Raw genomic sequence first — 20,309 nt, 5'->3', positions numbered from 1 at the left:
GGTTTCAACACAAACTCAACTGTTCCTGAAGTATAAATCAGAAGCAGGATCAGGAACAGTTACATATAGCTGGCTAAAACGTTTGCAGCCTCATTCAACAGTTTGCAACATGCACAACGTTCATTTACATTTTAATGTTATTTATTGAAAGATTTGTGGATATATTTTGCAGTTATCTCAAGTTCATGGTTATTTTGGAGGTGTGTTGGATTTTAAGAATTGTATTACATCACACTGGGTGGTATTTCTAATTACTCTTCCCTTATTGATATAAATTAGGGTGGAAAAGACATTATTCAATGGATTATGAGTTTAGAAACAAAATGAGGTGATAATGGAGGGACAGGGACAAATTAAATTTCACAATTCATTAACCAAAATTTGCCAATTGAACGGTTAATGAACCCCCAAAATTAAAGCTGGTAGTTCAAAATGATTTAATGGGTTTTGAATGTTTGTAAACATTTTATTCTAAATATTAAGTAACAATTCCAAAATAACCATGAGCTTGAGATAGCTGCACAGAGTAAAAAATAAAAAGCAAATGCAAAAAATTTAACATATCAAAATTTTTGTCAGCTAAAAAAGGATGAAAAACTCTAATACAAAGCTTGTCACTGAACAATACGTTTCTTCACATCTGCATAACTTCCATCATGAAGACAAAAAACATTAATTATACATTAATTTTATTTCTAAAGAAAAAACCTTTGCAACTAACAGAAAATGGTTATTAGAAATTATACTTTTGTGCTTTCACTTGACCGCAATTCAAAAAATGGAGCACCACTACATTACTCAACCTCTAAAAGCCTGAAAGACTGTCGTAATCCATGTCAAACAACTGCCAGAGGCCTTCAGTTTTCAATGGAGTCGCTGTCCTGGATTCAGCGGAGAAGATTCCTAAGAGAGACGCAGAGTTGTTGCTGTCCTGAGACCAGCAGCTAAGAGGGGTGATGACACAGCCGGCAGGGTTGGACCCAACCTCTCTTTTTGATGAGTTTAGATTGTTTGGGATGAGATTCTCCTTGAAGGTTTCAGTTGTCATGAGGTGTTGACCGTTATCAGCTCTGACCTTAAATTTACTTTTCTCTGAGAGCACCAGTGGCCTTTTTTTGGGTCTCCTGTGTCGTTTCAGAGTGAATTTCCTCCTTCCTATGTTGGAGCTCACATCTTTAGGGGGGACTTCAGGTTTATTGTGTTCAATGTAATTGGACAGTGTGCTTTCAAGCTTGTTGTCCTGAAGGACATTATAAAGTGGCACTTCAAGCCCTGGTGATGTCTGACTTGCATTTTCCATCTTTATCACAGAGGTAGGGTTTGCAGACTGCTCTGAGACTAAGGTGCTGAGCAGCTCCAGAGCCTCCTCAACAAGCGTCTGTTCCCTCATCTGCTCCTTTTTCAGGCATTGCAGATCATTCTTTAAGCTTTGTAAGTTTGAACAAAGTGTTGCTGTGGTAGAATCATGCTGGGGGGAAAAAACACTTATAGGTAATCAAAAATCAAAAGTTTCATTAATCTTCTTGAATCAAAAGCAGTCTTGACCATACACAAATATGAATATTCACCTTTTGTACCCTCTCCTCCAGGCCAATCAATGCCTCTTTTTGGGAGGCAACTTTAGTCGTTAGAGTTTCAAACTGATGTAAAATATCACTCCGAAGACTGTTTAGGTTCATTTGCACTAGGTTGAATAAAAACAGAAAATTTGTATATTTTGTTTCTCTTGTTTATACATTTCAACAGGAAATAAGACTTTACAAGGACAGAACAGATTTTGAGTTGTGTAACCACTGTTTAATAATTTGTCAAAGAGCACCATCTACTGGCAATAACAAACAACTAGTACTACCTTTTAAATGCTAATAATTAACCATTAAAAAAGATCTTCAGACTGCAGAAATGCATATCAATCAAACAGGAAACTTACTTGTTGATGCAAAATCTTCAATTTTTTCAAAGACTGTTTGACACACAGAAGTGTTTTTCTCGGTGCCAGCAACCAGTTGGTGGATCTGAAAAGCATTTGCTGAATCAGTTGTGGGTTGTTGTTTTTTTTTTTGGGGGGGGGGGGGGGGGGGTTGGCGTTTTTACATTTCTCAGAGAAGATAAGCTGTACATTTTATCAAAAAAGCATTATGTCGAAGCCAAACACCACTTACATTGCTGAGAGTTTCACGGAAATGTTGACATTCTTTAGCCAAAACACCACTGTTAAAGAAAAAACGGATAAGACAGACGTATGAGTGTCAGGAAATTAATTAATTCAAGTCAAACTGCATGTCTGAAATACCTGTCAGCTTTTTCTTTTGCTCTTTTCTTTTCCTCCTCAAATTCGGGTACTCCATTTAATTCTCCAAACAGAAGAGGTTTAGTGTGATAACTGTTCAAAAACTTTGGGTCACTTTCCTGAATAGAAAAACAAATTTTGTGTTCAATAGACGGAGGCAAAAGACAAAACACAATTTCAGATAATAATAATAATAATAATAAACCACAATGAACAGTAAAAAAAAACCCAAGAAGCATAATCAAGCAGCGGATGAATGCTACTTATATTTGACAAAGAGTAAAATAAAAAACAACTTAACAAATACAACTTACATTTCTGGGAATCGGTATTTTTAATCAGACTGCCATTAAAAATAAATAAACTAAAAAAATAAACTTGTCCACTCATGTTTATTAGTGTAAGTATGAATTGGCAGACAATGGAAACAATAAGGTCCAAACATCCCAAAATGATATATAATCACGATACCTTCACAAATGTATTTAATTACAGTCCATCACTGGCTAACATAAAGAGACAACTGTAATTCAGTGCAGTGAAGATAAAGATGGTTGTGATCATGCAAGTATTTGTAGCCACAAGAGGACACAAGCCAGTGTCTTATTGTGCCGGTCCCAAGCCCGGATAAATACAGAGGGTTGCGTCAGGAAGGGCATCCGGCGTAAAACTTTTGCCAAAACAAACATGCGAATCAAACCTATGAATTCCATATCGGATCAGTCGAGGCCTGGGTTAACAACGACCGCCATTGGTGTTGTTGACCTACAGGGTGCCGGTGGAAATTGGACTACTGTTCGTCAAAGAAAGAGAGGAGGAAAGTGTGTTCTTAGGAAGAGAAAGAAGAGGAACGCCAAGAGTATAGGACTGAGAGTATGGACGTTGAATGTTGGAACTATACAGGAAAAAGTAGAGAGTTGGTTGACACGATACAGAGAATGAAGGTAGACATACTGTGTGTCCAGGAGAAAAGTGGAGGAAAAAAGTGGTGGAAAGGTAGCAAGGCTAGAAGTTTAGGAGCAGGGTTCAAGTTGTTCTATCATGGTGTAGATAGGAGACGAAATGGAGTAAGAGTTATCTTGAAGGAGGAGTTTGTTAGGAATGTCCTGGAGGTAAAAAGAGAGTCAGTTAGAGTGATGAGTCTGAGGCTAGAAATTGAAGGGTGTGATGTTCAACGTTGTTAGTGGGTATGCTCCACAGGTAGGATGTGAGCTGGAGGAGAAGGAGAAATTCTGGTTAGACTTTGATGAAATAATGCAGAGAATACATAGAAGTGAGAGAGTTATCATTGGTGCAGACTTCAAAGGACATGTTGGTGCAGGAAACAGAGGTGATGAGGAGGTGATGGGCAGGTTTGGTATCCAGGAGAGGAACACAGAAGGACAGATAGTAGTTGACTTTGCAAAAAGGATGGAAATGGCTATAGTGAATACTTTCTTCCAGAAGAGGCAGGAACATAAGGTGACCTATAAGAGTGGTGGTAGGAGCACACACGTAGAATACATCTTGTGTAGACAGTGTAATCTGAAGGAGATCAGTGACTGTGAAGTAGTGGCAGGCGAGAGTGTAGCCAAACAGCATAGGATGGTGTGTGTAGGATGACTCTGGTGGTTAGGAAGATGAAGAGGGCAAAGGCAGAGCAGAAGACGAAATGGTGGAAGCTGAAAAAGGAAAAGCATTGCATGACTTTTAGGAAGGAGTTAAGACAGGCTCTGGGTGGTCAGGAGGTGCTTCCAGATGACTGGACAACTATAGCTAATGTGATCAGGGATACAGGTAGGAGAGTACTTGGTGTGTCATCTGGAAGGACAGTAGATAAGGAGACTTGGTGGTGGAATGAGGAGGTACAGGAGTGTATACAGAGAAAGAGGTTAGCTAAGAAGAAGTGGGACACTGAGAGGACTGAGGAGAGTAGACAGGAGTACAGGGAGATGCAGCGTAAGGTGAAGGTAGAGGTAGCAAAGGCAAAACAAGGGGCTTATGACGACTTGTATGCTAGGTTGGACAGTAAGGAGGGAGAGACTGATCTATACAGGTTGGCAAGACAGAGAGACAGATGGGAAGGACGTGCAGCAGGTTAGGGTGATTAAGGATAAGGATGGAAGTCTATTGACAGGTGCCAGTAGTGTGATGGGAAGATGGAAAGAGTACTTTGAAGAGTTGATGTACGTGGAAAAAGAGAGAGAGAACAAAGACTAGAAGAGGTGACTTGTGGACCAGGAAGTAGCAAAGATTAGTCAGGATGAAGTGAGGAGGGCATTGAAGAGGATGAAGAGTGGAAAAGAAATCGGTCCTGATGATATACCTGTAGAGGTATGGAAGTGTCTAGGAGAGATGGCAGTAGAGTTTCTGACTGGGTTGTTCAACAGGATCTTAGATAGTGAGAAGATGCCTGAGGAATGGAGGAGAAGTGTGCTGGTGCCCATTTTTAAGAACAAGGGAGATGTGCAGAGTTGTGGCAACTACAGAGATATAAAGCTGATGAGCCATACAGTGAAGTTATGGGAAAGAAGCTAGACTAAAGGCAGAAGTGAGCATTTGTGAGCAGCAGTATGGTTTCATGCCAAAAAAGAGTACTACAGATGCAGTATTTGCTTTGAGAATGTTGACAGAGAAGTACAGAGAAGGCCAGAGGGAGCTGCATTGTGTTTTTGTAGATCTGGAGAAAGTTTATGACAGGGTGCCCAGAGAGGATCTGTGGTATTGTATGAGGAAGTCTGGAGTGGCAGAGAAGTATGATAGAGAGGTGCAGGACATGTATGAGGACTGTAAGACAGTGGTGAGGTGTGCTGTAGGTGTGACAGAGGAGTTCAAGGTGGAGGTGGAACTGCATTAGGGATCAGCTCTGAGCCCCTTCTTGTTCGCTATGGTGATGGACAGGCTGACAGACGAGGTTAGACAGGAATCTCCATGGACTCTGATGTTTGCAGATGACATTGTGATCTGCAGTGAGAACAGGGAACAATTGGAGGAGAAGCTAGAGAGGTGGAGGTTTGTCCTGGAAAGGAGAGGAATGAAGGTTAGCCACAGTAAGACAGAGTACATGTGTGTGAATAAGAGGGACCCAAGTGGTAGAGTGAGGTTACAGGGAGAAGAGATCAAGAAGGTGGAGGATTTTAAGTACTTAGGGTCAACAGTCCAGAGCGTGGAGAGTGTGGAAAAGAGGTGAAGAAGTATATACAGGCAGGATGAAATGGGTGGAGAAAAGTGTCAGGTGTGATGTGTGATAGAAGAGTTTCAGCTAAAATGAAAGGAAAGGTGTCCAAACTGTGGTGAGACCAGCGATGTTGTTTGGTCTAGAGACAGTGTCACTGAGGAAAAGACAGGAGACAGAGCTGGAGGTAGCAGAGATGAAGATGCTGAGGTCGTCTTTGGGAGTGACCAGGAAGGATAGAATGAGGAATGAGTACATCAGAGGGACAGCACATGTTAGAGGTTTTGGGGATAAAGTCAGAGAGGCCACACTGAGATGGTTTGGACATGTCCAGAGGAGAGATAGTGAATATATTGGTAGAAGGATGATGAGATATTGAATATATTGGTAGAAGGATGCTGAGTTTTGAACTGCCAGGCAGGAGGCCTAGAGGAAGACCAAAGAGGAGGTTTATGGATGTAGTGAAAGAGGATATGAAGGTAGTTGGTGTGGGAGAAGAGGATGCAGAAGACAGGGTTAGATGGAGGCAATTGATTTGCTGCGGCGACCCCTGAAGGGAAAAGCCGAAAGGAAAAGAAGAGGTGATCATGCAAGTATTTGAGTGTCATATATGGTGAAGTATAACAATATCTGGGATATTCCTTTGTTTGGACAACATATTAGAGATCAGCCACCAAAAACAGACTCTTATGCATGCACTCTATACACTATTAAGTGTCTATAACCATGCATTAACTACTCACCATTTTGATTGTAAAATCATTCATAAAAGTGATATATAACATAAGGTGAAGATGATGCATCTCACCTCTTGTGAACTTTGTTGGGAGTTCCTGGATGACAAACTCATATCTTGAGAGGTGGTTTGAGAGTTTTCAGGCCAAAATTGAGACCCAAAGAATAACTGAGAATCTGTAAAACTGGAGTACGCACTGGTTGATGTGTTCCTGTTGTTTGGTTGGTCCAAGCAAGTTCGATGAGTAAAAAACAACAAACAAATCCCACAAAATTAGCAAACGGAGATGGGAAAGACACAGACCTGTTCCACAGAGTTAGATTAAAAATCATGATATACATTACGTCTGTTTGGGTCACTGCAAAGTTCAGATTTAAGCTAATCACCTGCTTCCGGTTGAGATGTTCAGCATTTCTTTTATGCTCTTTATGTGGTTCATTGTGTTTGTTTACCTGGTTGAAAAAATAATAAGTTATTTTTGGAGTCTCATGCCTGGTCAAGAATCAATCACTGCTGGCAGATGTACTAAAGTCGTACTAGTTAGCTTCAGCTAGCATCAGCTGTAAACTATAGCAGCTCTTAATTAGCTAACATTAATATCACGTTAATGAAAACACAATTCTCCTGGTATATATAAAACACCTGTACGGTGGTTGTAGGGGAATTAAATAGTGAACAGTAAACATGTAAATTGACTCACAAATCGCAGCTGACGGTGACGCACAAATATTTAAAAAAAAAAAAAAAAACAGTGCGCGCACGGGCACGGGCATGGGCACGAGCACATGTCCCGCTATGTGACCTTCGTGAACCAGGCTATGATGCATTCACGTCCTGTCGAAGAGTCCAGTTTACTGAATCGCATTTTCCATGCACCGAACGCGTCCTGACGCATCACGGAGATACCTGAGGGACATACAACGACACACGCACAAATTCACACCTACTGGCAATGTAGAACAAATCAATCACATAAAGTGCAGGTTTTTGGAGGCAGTAGGAACCTGGACAACCCGAAGAGAACCGACCCAGATTCGTTAAGAACATACAAGTATGATTCAGGAATATGTGAGTACAGTATCATCTACTGAGGAATCGTTTATCTCTGCCGAATTTACTCTAGAATGAGAAACATCGGCAACCAGGATGTTATGAGTGGAACAACATTTACTAAAAATAGCCATTTCTTTTTGGTTCAAGGTTTAATTACACTTTTTCCACCATAAAATATGTTTTTTTTAATAACACTACAAAACAACAAAATACAAAAAGAAGATAAAGGATATGTGCACAGACTAACTTCGCAACTATCACGGACAGCAATGGGATTTTATTTTGAAAATCCTACTCAGAAGTTCCTGTGCTGAATGAAAACACAGCTCTGCTGCTCTTCATGGCCACTTTCTGCTGGATTATCTCTGGTTGAACTCCAGGTCTGTGTTTATGACAGAGCTGCAAAAATATAAGTGACCATTTTTCTTACATTTACACGTGCCTTTCGTTAGTGTCCTTCATTAGAGACTGTCTGCGGTAGATTGGTGAGTTCACTTCTTGTGTTTCCAGCGTGTCGAACGTGTAATTGCTCCGTGTGACTGAGTGTGAACCTGCCCGGAGATGTGACACAGATTACAATGTTCCCGTAAACCTGCTGAGTTGACGCCGACGTCGTTAGTTGTTACAGGTGCTAGCTAGCTAAACATCTTGCTTGTTTGTAGTAACACGGATTTAGCATTGACACATTAGCTTTAGTGAGTCATGCTTGAAATAATTTATCTTCACAGTGTAAAAGTTTCGAAGCTAAGACGTGTATAAAAGTGGGCAGATTACGTGCATAACGTGTTGAAGAACTCCAGTGGCTGTGGGTGACTAATGTCTACCGTTTGGATGGAATACTGTACTTAATGTGTTCATTCAAAGGATTTATACAAGCCCCACTCATGTTTTAGCTCAGTTTGAGAAAACATTTCCTCTAGTGGTCGAGTTCATATGTTTTAATTAGTCCTGGTTGTGACAATAATATTTAGACATTTGGTCACAATGCAAATCAGAGAAATTACAAATGACATCTGCCTTGTTAAACTAAACCGCTTCCATGAAAAAGATATGAGGATTTGGGAGAAATTGACGTTTCCAATAATGACACAGCTGGAACAATGAGACCAGAATGGTGCCAGTGGAATGCTGGGCAGTCCGCTAGATGAGTCACCAGGGTGATAAGCACTCATGCGCCTGCACCATTATGTTGCCAGAGAAACAATCAGCCACCCTTACCCTGGTCAACCACGTGTAACACCCCAGAACCCAGACTGATATATCCACCTGCTGCACCTGAGAAACAGGTTCCAACCCATCGCCACACGCCGAAGGAAGGTAGTGTGACGGGTTTAAAGCCCTCCACACACTCAGCTTTGACTGAGCAGCGGTGCTAAGATCCCTGTTGATGACAACAGGAGGTTGTGTCAGTCAATAAAGATGAGACTTGTTGCTCTGATCAGTATTGATGGGGTTCACAGTAAAATGCTGTGTGTAAAATGTTGTGTTCTAATTGTGTCACCTGAGAAATTATATGGTGCTTATGTTTCTGGTGTTGATTTTGTTACTGTTAAATTTAGATAATAAAATCCAAAGGGGAGATTTTTTTATAAAATTATCGACTTTTCCTTAAATTCCCTTAAGTGTGCTACATTTTTCGAGACTTTTTGCTCTAACTATTTGGAATGTAGTTTGAACTTGTCATGCATATCATTATATCACCCAGGTACACAATTTATATTTAGAGAAAAATGTAACTTCATCTTAAAATCTTGATGTTATTAGACAGTTTCATGACGTAATTATGGAAGCAGAACTTGTAAATGAAAATTGGGTTTAAGAGCCACAGTGACACTGTGGTAGTGACACTCTCTTTGGGAGTGACCAGGATGGATAGGATCAGGAATGAGTACATCAGAGGGACAGCACATGTTAAAGGTTTTGAGATAAAGTCAGAGAGACCAGAGATGGTTTGGACATGTCCAGAGGAGAGAAAGTGAATATATTGGTGGAAGGATGCTGAGTTTTGAACTGCCAGGCATGAGGCGTAGAGGAAGACCAAAGAGGAGGTTTATGGATGAGGTAGTTGGTGTGAGAGAAGAGGATGCAGAGGACAGGGTTAGATGGAGGCAATTGATTCGTTGTGGCGAGCCCCGAAGGGTAAAGCCGAAAGGAAAAGAAGAAGAAGAAGGCCACACGTTGAATCTCATTGATCTATTAATACAGTCGTTTCATGTGTTGTTTTAGTCCTTGTTTCTTTTTTGTTGCATCAGAAATCAGTACTCTGTTTCATAAATGTTCATTCATCCAGTAATGATGCTTTATCATTTCTCCTTAATGTAGGATAAGCTAATGGTTTGTGTTCTACGATGTTCCTCATCAAACTCTTCTTCTTTTCCTTTCAGCTTTTCCCTTCAGGGGTCGCCGCAGCAAATCAATTGCCTCCATCTAACCCTCTTCTCTCACACCAACTACCTTCATATCCTCTTTCACTACATCCATAAACCTCCTCTTTGGTCTTCCTCTAGGCCTCCTGCCTGGCAGTTCAAAACTCAGCATCCTTCTACCAATATATTCACTATCTCTCCTCTGGACATGTCCAAACCATCTCAGTCTGGCCTCTCTGACTTTATCTCCAAAACCTCTAACATGTGCTGTTCCTCTGATGTACTTCATTCCTGATCCTATCCTTCCTGGTCACTCCCAGAGAGAACCTCAGCATCTTCATCTCTGCTACCTCCAGCTCTGTCTCCTGTCTTTTCCTCAGTGACACTGTCTCTAGACCAAAAAACATCGCTGGTCTCACCACAGTTTGGACACCTTTCCTTTCATTTTAGCTGGAACTCTTCTATCACACATCACTCCTGAGACATTTCTCCACCCGTTCCATCCTGCCAGTACGTGCTTCTTCACCTCTTTTCCACACTCTCCACGCTCTGGACTGTTGACCCTAAGTACTTAAAATCCTCCACCTTCTTGATCTCTTCTCCCTGTAACCTCACTCTTCCACTTCGGTCCCTCTCATTCACACACATGTACTCTGTCTTACTGCAGCTAACCGTCATTCCTCTCCTTTCCAGGACAAACCTCCACCTCTCTAGCTTCTCCTCCACTTGTTCCCTGTTCTCACTGCAGATCACAATGTCATCTGCAAACATCATAGTCCATGGAGATTCCTGTCCAACATCATCTGTCAGCCTGTTCATCACCATAGCGAACAAGAAGGGGCTCAGAGCTGATCCCTGATGCAGTCCCACCTCCACCTTGAACTCCTCTGTCACACCTACAGCACACCTCACCACTGTCTTACAGTCCTCATACATGTCCTGCACCGCTCTAACATACTTCTCTGCCACTCCAGACTTCCTCATACAATACCACAGTTCCTCTCTGGGCACCCTGTCATAAGCTTTCTCCAGATCTACAAAAACACAATGCAGCTCCCTCTGGCCTTCTCTGTACTTCTCTATCAACATTCTCAAAGCAAATACTGCATCTGTAGTGTTCTTTTTTGGCATGAAACCATACTGCTGCTCACAAATGCTCACTTCTGCCCTTAGTCTAGCTTCCACTACTCTTTCCCATAACTTCATTGTATGGCTCATCAGCTTTATTTTTTCTGTAGTTGCCACAACTCTGCACATCTCCCTTGTTATTAAAAATGGACACCAGCACACTTCTCCTCCATTCCTCAGGCATCTTCTCACTATCTAAGATCCTGTTGAACAACCCAGTCAGAAACTCTACTGCCACCTCTCCTAGACAGTTACAAACCTCTACAGGTTTATCATCAGGACCGATTTCCTTTCCACTCTTCATCCTCTTCAATGCCCTCCTCACTTCATCCTGACTAATCTTTGCTACTTCCTGGTCCACAACAGTCACCTCTTCTAGTCTTTGTTCTCTCTCATTTTCCACGTTCATCAACTCTTCAAAGTACTCTTTCCATCTTCCCATCAAACTACTGGCACCTGTCAATAGACTTCCATCCCTATCCTTCCTCATCAAACTAATTGATGCTAATCTAATTCAAGTGTGTTGTTTGTTGTTCAAGGCTTCAACTATGGCTGTGTCGTTCTTATTGGTCTTGGCTGCAACAGTGATTCTTATCAAACCCGAGACACCTGTAACTAAGGTATAAGTTAGAAGTTAGTGCAGCTAAATGGACAAAGTGTGTGTTGTTGTTCTTGCTCTTGTTTGTTAACATGCAAACTCTGTTCTGTCTGTAGGCCGAGTGCTGTGGTGACAAACAGAAAGTGAACGTTTCATGTTCAAATGACACTACTCACTGTGAACCAGGTACTGGTGTGTGTGCGTGTGTGTTGTGTGAGAGTGTGTATGTGCACACACGCACACTCTTTGACTCTTAATAAGTATTTCTCAGCCATTTTTATCACTTTTTGATGCCCCTCGGAAACAGTTTCTGTCCTCCTACCTCTTCAAGTATGTTTCTAGCTTTTTTCCTAGATGCTGCAAATGAATTGTTTTATGTGTATGCACGGTTTTTTTTTGTTTCCATTTAAATGAACTAATCTTGTCGTGAGCAGTAGGGTGGCACGATGGGTAGCACTGTTGCCTTGCACTAAGAATGTTCTGGGTTTGATCTCTTTCTGTGTGGAGTCTGTGTGTGTGAGTTCTCTCCGGGTTTTCTGGTCCTACCTCCCACCTCCAAAAACATGAAGTTTGTGTTGTTTGTCTTTCGTGTTGTGATGAGCTGGCATCCCATATCATCTTCTCGCCCGTTGCCAGCTGAGATAGACTCCAGGAGACACATGACCCGCAAGGCGGGACAAGTCGATTGCATTTGTACATTTTTGAGGGATCAAAGTATTCTGTTGTGAAGGAGGATTCCATATATTGGATTTCAGAGTGAAACAACAAAGTGAAGGTATCTGTGTTGTCTCAGAACTACAGACACTTTCAGGGTTTGCAGGATTCTAACAAGTCGCAGTATCAGTAATTTTTGGTCACCTGTAAAGCAGAAGAAACGGCTTTAGAGGAAACGGCGACGTCTTGTCTACAAAAAAATGGATGGATGGGTATTGAAACCAGTGGTAAACAAGTAAACAAAGTAAAGCTAACTTGTATTTTTCATCATTCAGGATGCTTCTTACGTATCTTGGAGAATGGCAGAAGTATTTGCATATTCTGTGATTCAGCAACTGTTGATTCAGAGAACATCACAGTCTGCACCTACAGTAAGACGTCTCTGTTTTAATAGGTGGAAATTTTTGTGTTTCATTGTAGCCTGCTTTTAATTTTAATTTGACCTGTCTGTGTGCTCACTAGACAATATAACTGAGAAGAGAAATTTCACAACTGTAACTACTGTCATTCCTAAAATTGGTAAGATTTTACACCTGCAGTTAATATGAGCTGCCTATTTCGTCTTTTAAAACACCTAATTCATTGTGTTCACTGAATGCAAATGTGTTGACATTTGCAGCTTCTGGTGAGACATTAACCATGTTTATGATCATCCTCTTCTTGCTCCATGCTGTTCTGGAGCAGGAGGTCCTGGTGTGGCTGCCTCTCTTCTTCTGGGAACTCTGTTGATCAGCTTGTTCCTGATCCTCTCTGTTGCCTCTTTTTTCTACCTCAAACGCTCCAACCGACTCCCAAGCATCTTCTACCGCCGCAATAAGGGTAAAATCAACACTGCACAGCTCTGACTGTAATTTTACGACTAGGGTTTTTTTTTGAAAACCCAAGTTATATGATTTTTCTGTCAAGTGTAACAATGTTTTGTTTACTTTTACAGCATTCATATTTCAACCAAGTGAGACAGTAAGTCAGTCTTTTTGTTTTCTTGTAGTTAATCACACTGACCCTATTAGGACTTATACAGCTGGTGAATGTTTATTTTTTTATCCTCAGCAGAATCTTAAAGGCATGTTTATATTTGTCTCTTCTAGGCTGTCATGATCCCCTCAACATCAGGTGAGAAAACTAAGCTAATAAGTAAAACTTGAGTCTCCTCGTGCTAAACAGACTGGGTCTATAAATACGTTTTTAAAGCTACTGAAGAGAGGGAAATTTCAAAACATTTCCTATGAGTGTTTAACAGAGCTTTTTATTTGTAGATCGAGCAAAGTCAGACTTGCATTCACATAAAAAAAGATGATCCTGACTGTAAAAACTATTTTTAAAACCACAACCAGTCCAAAATTTACCCCTGACAGGGTTAAAATCATTGCATTACAGGCTGTAATGCAATGTATAATTCCAGCGCATGTCCAATCTTGTTTTTCTCACAGATTGATTATATATTTTCTTTTGTTTTGTGTGTCTTTTGAAGGGAGGAAGCAAAGATATGCAAGAAGGGAGTGGCCCTCTGCAACATCAACACTGAACAGTGCCCACGTACCCGTCACAACAATTACCCAAGACTATAATGTGTAGGAGGAGGCATGGGAGAGCTGTTGCAGGTGAGGGAGATTGCTCAGGAACTTTGTTAGATTTTCTTCTGTTGGATTTTCAGTGTGAAGGAAGACCAGTTTACTCAAACATTAATGGCCAAATTTTACTACAGCACTGCTGCATTCCTGTTAACAAGGCTTCAGTATTTATTGGCAACATGAAATCAGTATCCAGTAACCAACATGACCGTCTTCTCCAAAGAGTGTCTGAATCCATATTAAGACATTTATTTTATAGAACATATTAAATACCCAAAAATATTAAAGTGCATGAATTTTCCCACTTAGTGCAGTGCAGCAGGATCATTCCTTGTTTTCTAAGTCTAAAACACTGTTATTATTATTTTATTTTTATGTTTATTTATTGTGTTCGTATAACATGCACTGAGGCTTACTGATTAAAATCAAACCAACTGAATAAATAACAGTGAAGTTCTTCAGGATGATCAGGTAATTTTAGGGAGAGTTGCTATGTTTGCTTTTTTGCGTTTTTATTATTGCAGTTGTATTTATTTTGTTTTGATTTTAACCGAGGTGAATGTATTCCACATGAAACTAATCAGGCATCACAGCTCCTGTATGTAGCATGAGTTGTATTCCACAACATACCCAGTCATGAAAGATAGTCATTTTTTAAAAATAAATGCTTTTCATTGTTGGATTTGTGATCCTACACAATTTAAAATAACTAGTTTGAATTCCAATATATTTTTGTTCTTATAATAATTTTGAATCCTTAGGCACTTTATTTTCATCAGGTCATTACATACTTTTCTAAACAAATACTCCAAATAGCTGTTGCCATGTGGTGTGATTCATACATTTTTTATATTGATGCTTTGCATTGTTAGCATACAACTGGAGTGTTCTGCCAAATTTATTTGAAGAAAAAGGCTTTTACTGTGTGCCATCAGAGTGATTACTGTGCCATTTTGAGCTGTAAAAGTTGACAGGTGTGATGAATTATATGGGTATTTTATCCCGTGGCCTTCACTGTGCACAAATCTAAAGAAAGGCAAGCTATGAAGTTCTATTCAATGTATGGTATTGTTTATATTATAGTTTCATATCTTGACAACCCTAAGACTGTAAAATTATTTCCTTCTTCATTATGTCAAGTTATATGAAGTAAACGAGGTTAAGTGCAGCGAGCGTTCCACGAATATTCTTTCCTTTTGCTTCATCTATTTGTTTTAAATACAACTATCAGCTGAATATATGTACATATTTTTTAATACAAATGACATGTTTTTGTAATGGTGTACATGTTGTAGTTTCAGTGTATTGAAGGATGTTCTTAAAATGCTAGTAAGTGATTTGAGAAATAAAGCACTTTTCCAGAAACATGATTTCTTTCAAAATTAAATAATTTTTTTTATTATTGTTCAAAGTCAACTTTGAAATGACAAATTATTCCTAATAATTAGAGGCGTAGGAAAACAATGTATTACATCACCCAAGCATCTCATATTTCTCACTGCTGTCTATCAGATGGATTGCTCATAGACTACTTGATGAATTTTCATGAACCATAATGGAAAGGCATGCAGCAAGAAAGAATTTTGGGATGGATCCAGATCATAGTACATAAGGAATGAAGGGGAAAGGAGGAGGAGTGGGGAACTTTTTCCTTTTTTTAACAATGTAAGATAGTTTGGGGTTTTTTATTTTGTTTTGTTTTTGTAAATGACACTTGGTAGAGGGTGGGTCAGGGGACATTGAAGAAATTTCTTAAATGACTATCAAGGAAACTAAATGTGAGTCTAAATGCTAGGATTTCATAGAAATTCATAATCTAAAAGTAATGTGTGTTGTGTTTATGTGCAGTAAAACCATGGAGAAACTGATCTCAGTCGATGTTTTTACTTTTGGGGTGCCTTTCTAATATTTATTGCTTACCAGCAGAACCAAAGTTATTTCTTTATTTCAAATTATTTTTTTAATAATATAATTTTTTTTTAACAATAGAATCCCAATCAGACACAAAAATGTGTCCCTAACCTTGAATTTATTTCTTCTTAATTATGGAATCATTAATTGATCAAACTGTACCGCTGAAAAATGTGAACAAGGTTTGTACTTACGGCTGCTGAAATGTCATACCTCTCGTAATGGAAAGACGGATGTTTGCACTAGCAGCTACATGTGACTGGACATACTAGTCTATTTATAACAGCTGGGTGCCAGGCACTGGTCTGACATTAGCAAGGACAGAGGGACATCAGAGCCGAAGTGTCCCCGCAAGAAGACCTGCCTGGTCGCCTCTTCCTTCTGTCACAGGTAGGTTCTACTCCTACACATGAAAGAGAATGCACAGTGGTGTTTCATGTTGATTGTGTTAATAATGTTATTCAACAATGACTCCAGAATAGACATTGAAGGAGTTTAAAGCACCAATACTGTATTTGTTATTTTAAGGAGTGATCCTAACAAATTAATCTTGTATCCTGTTGAAATAATGCAACAAAAATTATCCAATCAAAACGAAAACTGAAAGTGCTATTTAATTGATTATTTGCCACAATTTTAAGTGACATATTTTTGTGTTCAAGTTGTATTGCATCAGTGTCTCCCACTTTGCTAATTTGTTAAAATAACACACCCTGACATTGAGCAGCAGAATGTTCATATCAGAATGTTTGACTTTAAATCAAGGTCAGGAGTATTGCTGGACATAAAGATCTATTGGGAGAGTGTCTGCTATGAGAGTCTGCTATGAAACTGGGAAACTTATTACAAAGATATATATGCTGTATATATCTTTTTACAGACTGAAGGTCATGAGAGGTGTCACAATGGATGATTTAGATCACAGCATGCATATAGCAGAAGATGACTGGATGAGTTTCTATGAGGAGAGTGAAGCGTGTTGTCTGCAGCAGCCTTCTCTTGCCTGTACCGATAACTTGAGCCTCAGTGATTCAGAAGAAGAAACAAATTCGAGTTCAATCTTCAGCATAGACCAAACTGAAGTACAGCAAAGCCCTGCCACAAATGATAATGTTAGTGGATGCTGCACGGAACATGTACAGATGAATCATAGTGAATCAGAAGGAGAACCAGATGATTTCATGGCAAAAGCTGAAGAAAACAAAAACGGACAAGTGAAGTCTGATGTGTGCATTGACGGATTAAATACCATCTACGCAACTGATGACATCATAACCACAAGGCAAACTGTGCGACTAAATGTCCCATCTCGAGGTAGTCAATGGACAGAGCTGATAAAACACAGTGAAGACACACAAAGAAAGAGCAACCTGTCATTCACGCATGAACATGGCCACAATTCTGGCATCCAAACAGATCTGAAGGCGAGTGAGCCACACACTTCAGTGTGTAACAGCATTTTACCCACTGCAAAAAAACAGCAGATAACAGCAGAAAAAGAACGCTGGTTTGTGACATTGGAAGACAGCACTGCACGACAGCGGATCCGTAACATGTCTGTGAATAACAAACAAAGACCAAAAAAACCATGCAACAACAATCACACATGCCAGACTCCGGGACAAGAAAAATTGTGTGAAGACAGCCCGCAGTTAGAAGTAAATAATAAACCCGAAGGAGGGAAGGAAACACAATCAAACCAAAACTCGGCATGTTCTGCTGAAGCACACCCTCAGAACTTCCAGATAGAAACCATTTCAGATTCATCTCTGATGTGTTTAAGTCCTGAGGACGAAAGTAGTTCAGACCAACAGATAACATGCCATATCACTGAGCCAACGACAAACAGCCATAAACATGACCTAAGAAGTTTAGCATCCACATCACAGGACACATTTCCAGCCTTTAATGTCACAGATTCTACACGTTTGGTTAGTGTGGAGTCTGATGAGTGTGCAGACAGTGTTGAGTTCCTCTCTATTCACAGCTGTGATTCAGAAAGCTATATGTCTGCTTTTGAATCATTGGAGGATACTCAGCATCTTCTAGTGGAATACCCACAGCTGCAGAGCTCATCATCTGTGGCAAAAATCACCTTTCCGTTCAGTCCGACTGAGAATACAAATGCTGATGACACACAGGATAAACAATCGTTTTCTTCTCAGAACTGTCTCTCTTGCAATTTAATAACTGCTAACTACGAAACTTCATCACCGATTACCTCTTTGAAAGATGAACATTGTCTTCCCTTTGTTTCTGATGTAAATGTGACACTTGACTCTGCATCTGACAGTCCTGAAAAATACGCTGCAGCGACAGGACAAACTCAACCTGTGTATGCCATTTCTGCTTTTTGGGATGAAATGGAGAAAATTACAATAAATGACATCTTACAGCTCAAGATGTGCAGAGGAACACGTTCCAGTGACACACAAGAAACAGTGATGCCACGTGCAGAGGATTTCTCAGCAAATCATAGCCCTGTGGTTGACACTGTGTGGTATAATTTTCCCAATGCTGCTCCACTGGATACATCAGAAAGTGCTGAATCAGACTACTGCACACAACTGGATGAATCCAAACCAGATTGTTCAAGCTGTGAGTTTTCCACCTCTGATTTTGATGAAGAATACTGTCCGTTTCTTGGAGCTGGGGAGAACCCCTGTCACCCCTGTCCTGACCCTAAAAGAAAAAACCAAAACAGAACAACTGACTCTCCTCTCTTTGTACACGAGGAAGAGGAGTCTGTAACCTCTGAAGGAATGGAAACACATTTTCCCTCAAAGGAATGCTTTGAGTACCAGGACTCAGATGCTCTCATTTTAAGCACTCTTGCGTGTCCAAGACAGATAAGAAAATGTGAAAGCGTGTGGAACGTACCAGCTCTCAACACAAGAGATCCATCTTTGCTTGTTAACAGTGAGAACAGTCTGTTTCTCAACACCTTCAGATCTCTGGAGGAAAATGCACCTTTAAAAAGAACTGACAGTTTGGAAACGCTGATCTCTGCACATTTTCTTTCTGACAAGACCAAGTGTGTCACCGTCTATGACCCAGACAGCCTCACTGTGGCTCCAGTGTTTGACTACACTCCTTGTTCATTCTGTGATGAGACATCATTCACTTTCCTCCATGATCCCCAGCGCAAGAAACCCATCCCCATTTTTTCTTGTTCTCATCCCACCATCAGAGAACTCACGTTATGTAATCAGGACAATGTTCTAACTGCAGACTGTGAGGAGAAGGAAGATGTCTCAGCAATCAAAGTTGGGTCTGGCTGTTTCATCCATGGCAGTGATTATGGGGCATTTGCAGAAACTCTACAAGGACTTAGCACCTTGAAAGGTTTACTGTCGAGAAGGAAGATTTGCTACCAGGACAAAGATAGTGTCTGGTGCAGGAGGTCCAGTGCCTGGGTGTTTCCGGTTAAGGCTGGCATAACGAGAGTAGATCCATCAAACAGTGTGTGCACATCACCCTCTCAGCTGTCTCAAGAGGTAGCCGTGCAGCACAGCGTTTTAGAAGCCATACAGACAGCAAGTAAGTCTTCATTCTTAGAAGTCACACATTAAAGCACAACTATAAACACAATCTGCATTAGCACATGCTTATGTCACTTGCAGGACAAGACAACATCTTCTCCACACTGAAGCAGTCAGATATGTGTTTGGTCTGCATTGCATTTGCCTCATGGGTGTTAAGGTCATCAGATCCAGATGCTACTGATGCCTGGAAAGCAGGTATGAAACTTCCTGCATTGATGTTCTGCTGTTAAACTCATTCATTTACTTATGTAACTGAACCCTAGCTGAAGACAGAGAAAGTTTAGAAATACTCAAAAAGTGTTTATATTATATCTAGTCATTTAAATTAACTTTTCCTTTCAATTTCATTCAGTTCTTCTGGCAAATGTGAGTGCACTATCAGCTATCCAGTACCTGAGGAAGTATGTGAAGAAGACTCCTTTTCAAGAGGAATCCTTCTCAAGATGATCACTCAGTGTCCTTCCAAACACTTGTATTTGGGTCCAGCAAACTGATGTGTTAAAATCTTTACTGCCTAAAGATACTATTTTTTTCTCTGTAATATTCTACCACATTTGTTACATGAAAGCCATAAACTAAAAATAAAATCATCCTAAGGCTTGTTTGTAAAATGAAAGCTTAATGTAATATAATCACAAACCTTAAAAAACATTTCTTAATACCTCTGCTAATGTTATGATGTCTAACAGTTCAATGTTTCAGTACTTTTGTACAACTTCATGCTCTCTAAAAAAAGAAACTTAATGGCAAAATGACCAACAGCTGTTCTTGGTTCAATCAGGGATAGTATTTAAACAGTCCTCTTCATCATACTGTTCATATTTTGATATTGTGACTTCATTAATCCAGTCATAGTGAAAACCTTTGAAAACCTGTGGAATCAGCTGAGTTGCCATGTAGAGGTTCGTAACTCTGATGACCTCACGGCCACCCTTAAAGAAGGGCAAAATGCCATGTCTTAGAAGACAATACATTGACTTGTGAACAGTCGGCATACAGTTGACATAGGGTTGTGCCCCTGCACGGCAGCAGTTGCCGGGGATTGAACCCAGGTCAGCATACATGCAAAGCATGTGCTCTACCACTGAGCTACATCCCCGATACTGTTAAAATGTCTCTTGTTCTTCTCCTTTCGGCCACATCAAATCAGTTGCCTCCATCTAACCCCGTCTTCTGCATCCTATTTTCTCACACCAACTACCTTCATGTCCTCTTCCTCTACATCCATTAACTTTTGATTTTC

General features: G+C 40.2%; 3 protein-coding genes across 14 annotated transcripts; 2 read left to right on the top strand and 1 right to left on the bottom strand.

Moving 5' to 3' along the window:
* Positions 1-123: 123 nt before the first annotated feature.
* LOC137594800 (interactor of HORMAD1 protein 1) lies at positions 124-6,928 on the bottom strand. The gene is made up of 8 exons (XM_068314315.1): positions 6,881-6,928; positions 6,567-6,632; positions 6,253-6,391; positions 2,294-2,409; positions 2,163-2,211; positions 1,931-2,015; positions 1,569-1,684; positions 124-1,468 (listed from the first exon to the last, which is right to left on the bottom strand). The coding sequence occupies exons 2-8, from the start codon at positions 6,617-6,619 to the stop codon at positions 806-808; spliced, it is 1,221 nt and encodes a 406-aa protein (XP_068170416.1). The 5' UTR covers positions 6,620-6,632; positions 6,881-6,928; the 3' UTR covers positions 124-805.
* A 168-nt stretch (positions 6,929-7,096) lies between these two features.
* c5h1orf159 (chromosome 5 C1orf159 homolog) lies at positions 7,097-14,973 on the top strand. 12 transcript variants are annotated; one of them, XM_068314327.1, is made up of 10 exons: positions 7,517-7,718; positions 10,050-10,109; positions 10,293-11,347; positions 11,442-11,511; positions 12,315-12,410; positions 12,502-12,558; positions 12,724-12,858; positions 12,974-12,999; positions 13,128-13,152; positions 13,511-14,973. In XM_068314327.1, exons 3-10 carry the CDS (start codon positions 11,276-11,278, stop codon positions 13,612-13,614), a joined length of 585 nt encoding a protein of 194 aa, XP_068170428.1. In that variant the 5' UTR covers positions 7,517-7,718; positions 10,050-10,109; positions 10,293-11,275; the 3' UTR covers positions 13,615-14,973. The 12 variants fall into 12 exon arrangements, with proteins under 12 accessions (XP_068170418.1, XP_068170421.1, XP_068170417.1 ...); XM_068314326.1 differs by having other exon boundaries at positions 10,050-10,166; XM_068314317.1 differs by lacking the exons at positions 7,517-7,718; positions 10,050-10,109 and adding an exon at positions 7,097-7,248 and having other exon boundaries at positions 11,267-11,347.
* Positions 14,974-15,819: 846 nt separating this feature from the next.
* Positions 15,820-19,659, top strand: perm1b (PPARGC1 and ESRR induced regulator, muscle 1b). Its single transcript, XM_068315929.1, has 4 exons — positions 15,820-15,911; positions 16,402-19,061; positions 19,145-19,261; positions 19,419-19,659. The coding sequence occupies exons 2-4, from the start codon at positions 16,412-16,414 to the stop codon at positions 19,511-19,513; spliced, it is 2,862 nt and encodes a 953-aa protein (XP_068172030.1). The 5' UTR covers positions 15,820-15,911; positions 16,402-16,411; the 3' UTR covers positions 19,514-19,659.
* The last annotated feature ends 650 nt before the right edge of the window (positions 19,660-20,309 follow it).

This window comes from Antennarius striatus, chromosome 5 (genome assembly GCF_040054535.1).
Source record: "Antennarius striatus isolate MH-2024 chromosome 5, ASM4005453v1, whole genome shotgun sequence".
NCBI lineage: Eukaryota > Metazoa > Chordata > Actinopteri > Lophiiformes > Antennariidae > Antennarius > Antennarius striatus.
This window is presented reverse-complemented; position numbering and strand designations above follow the sequence as displayed.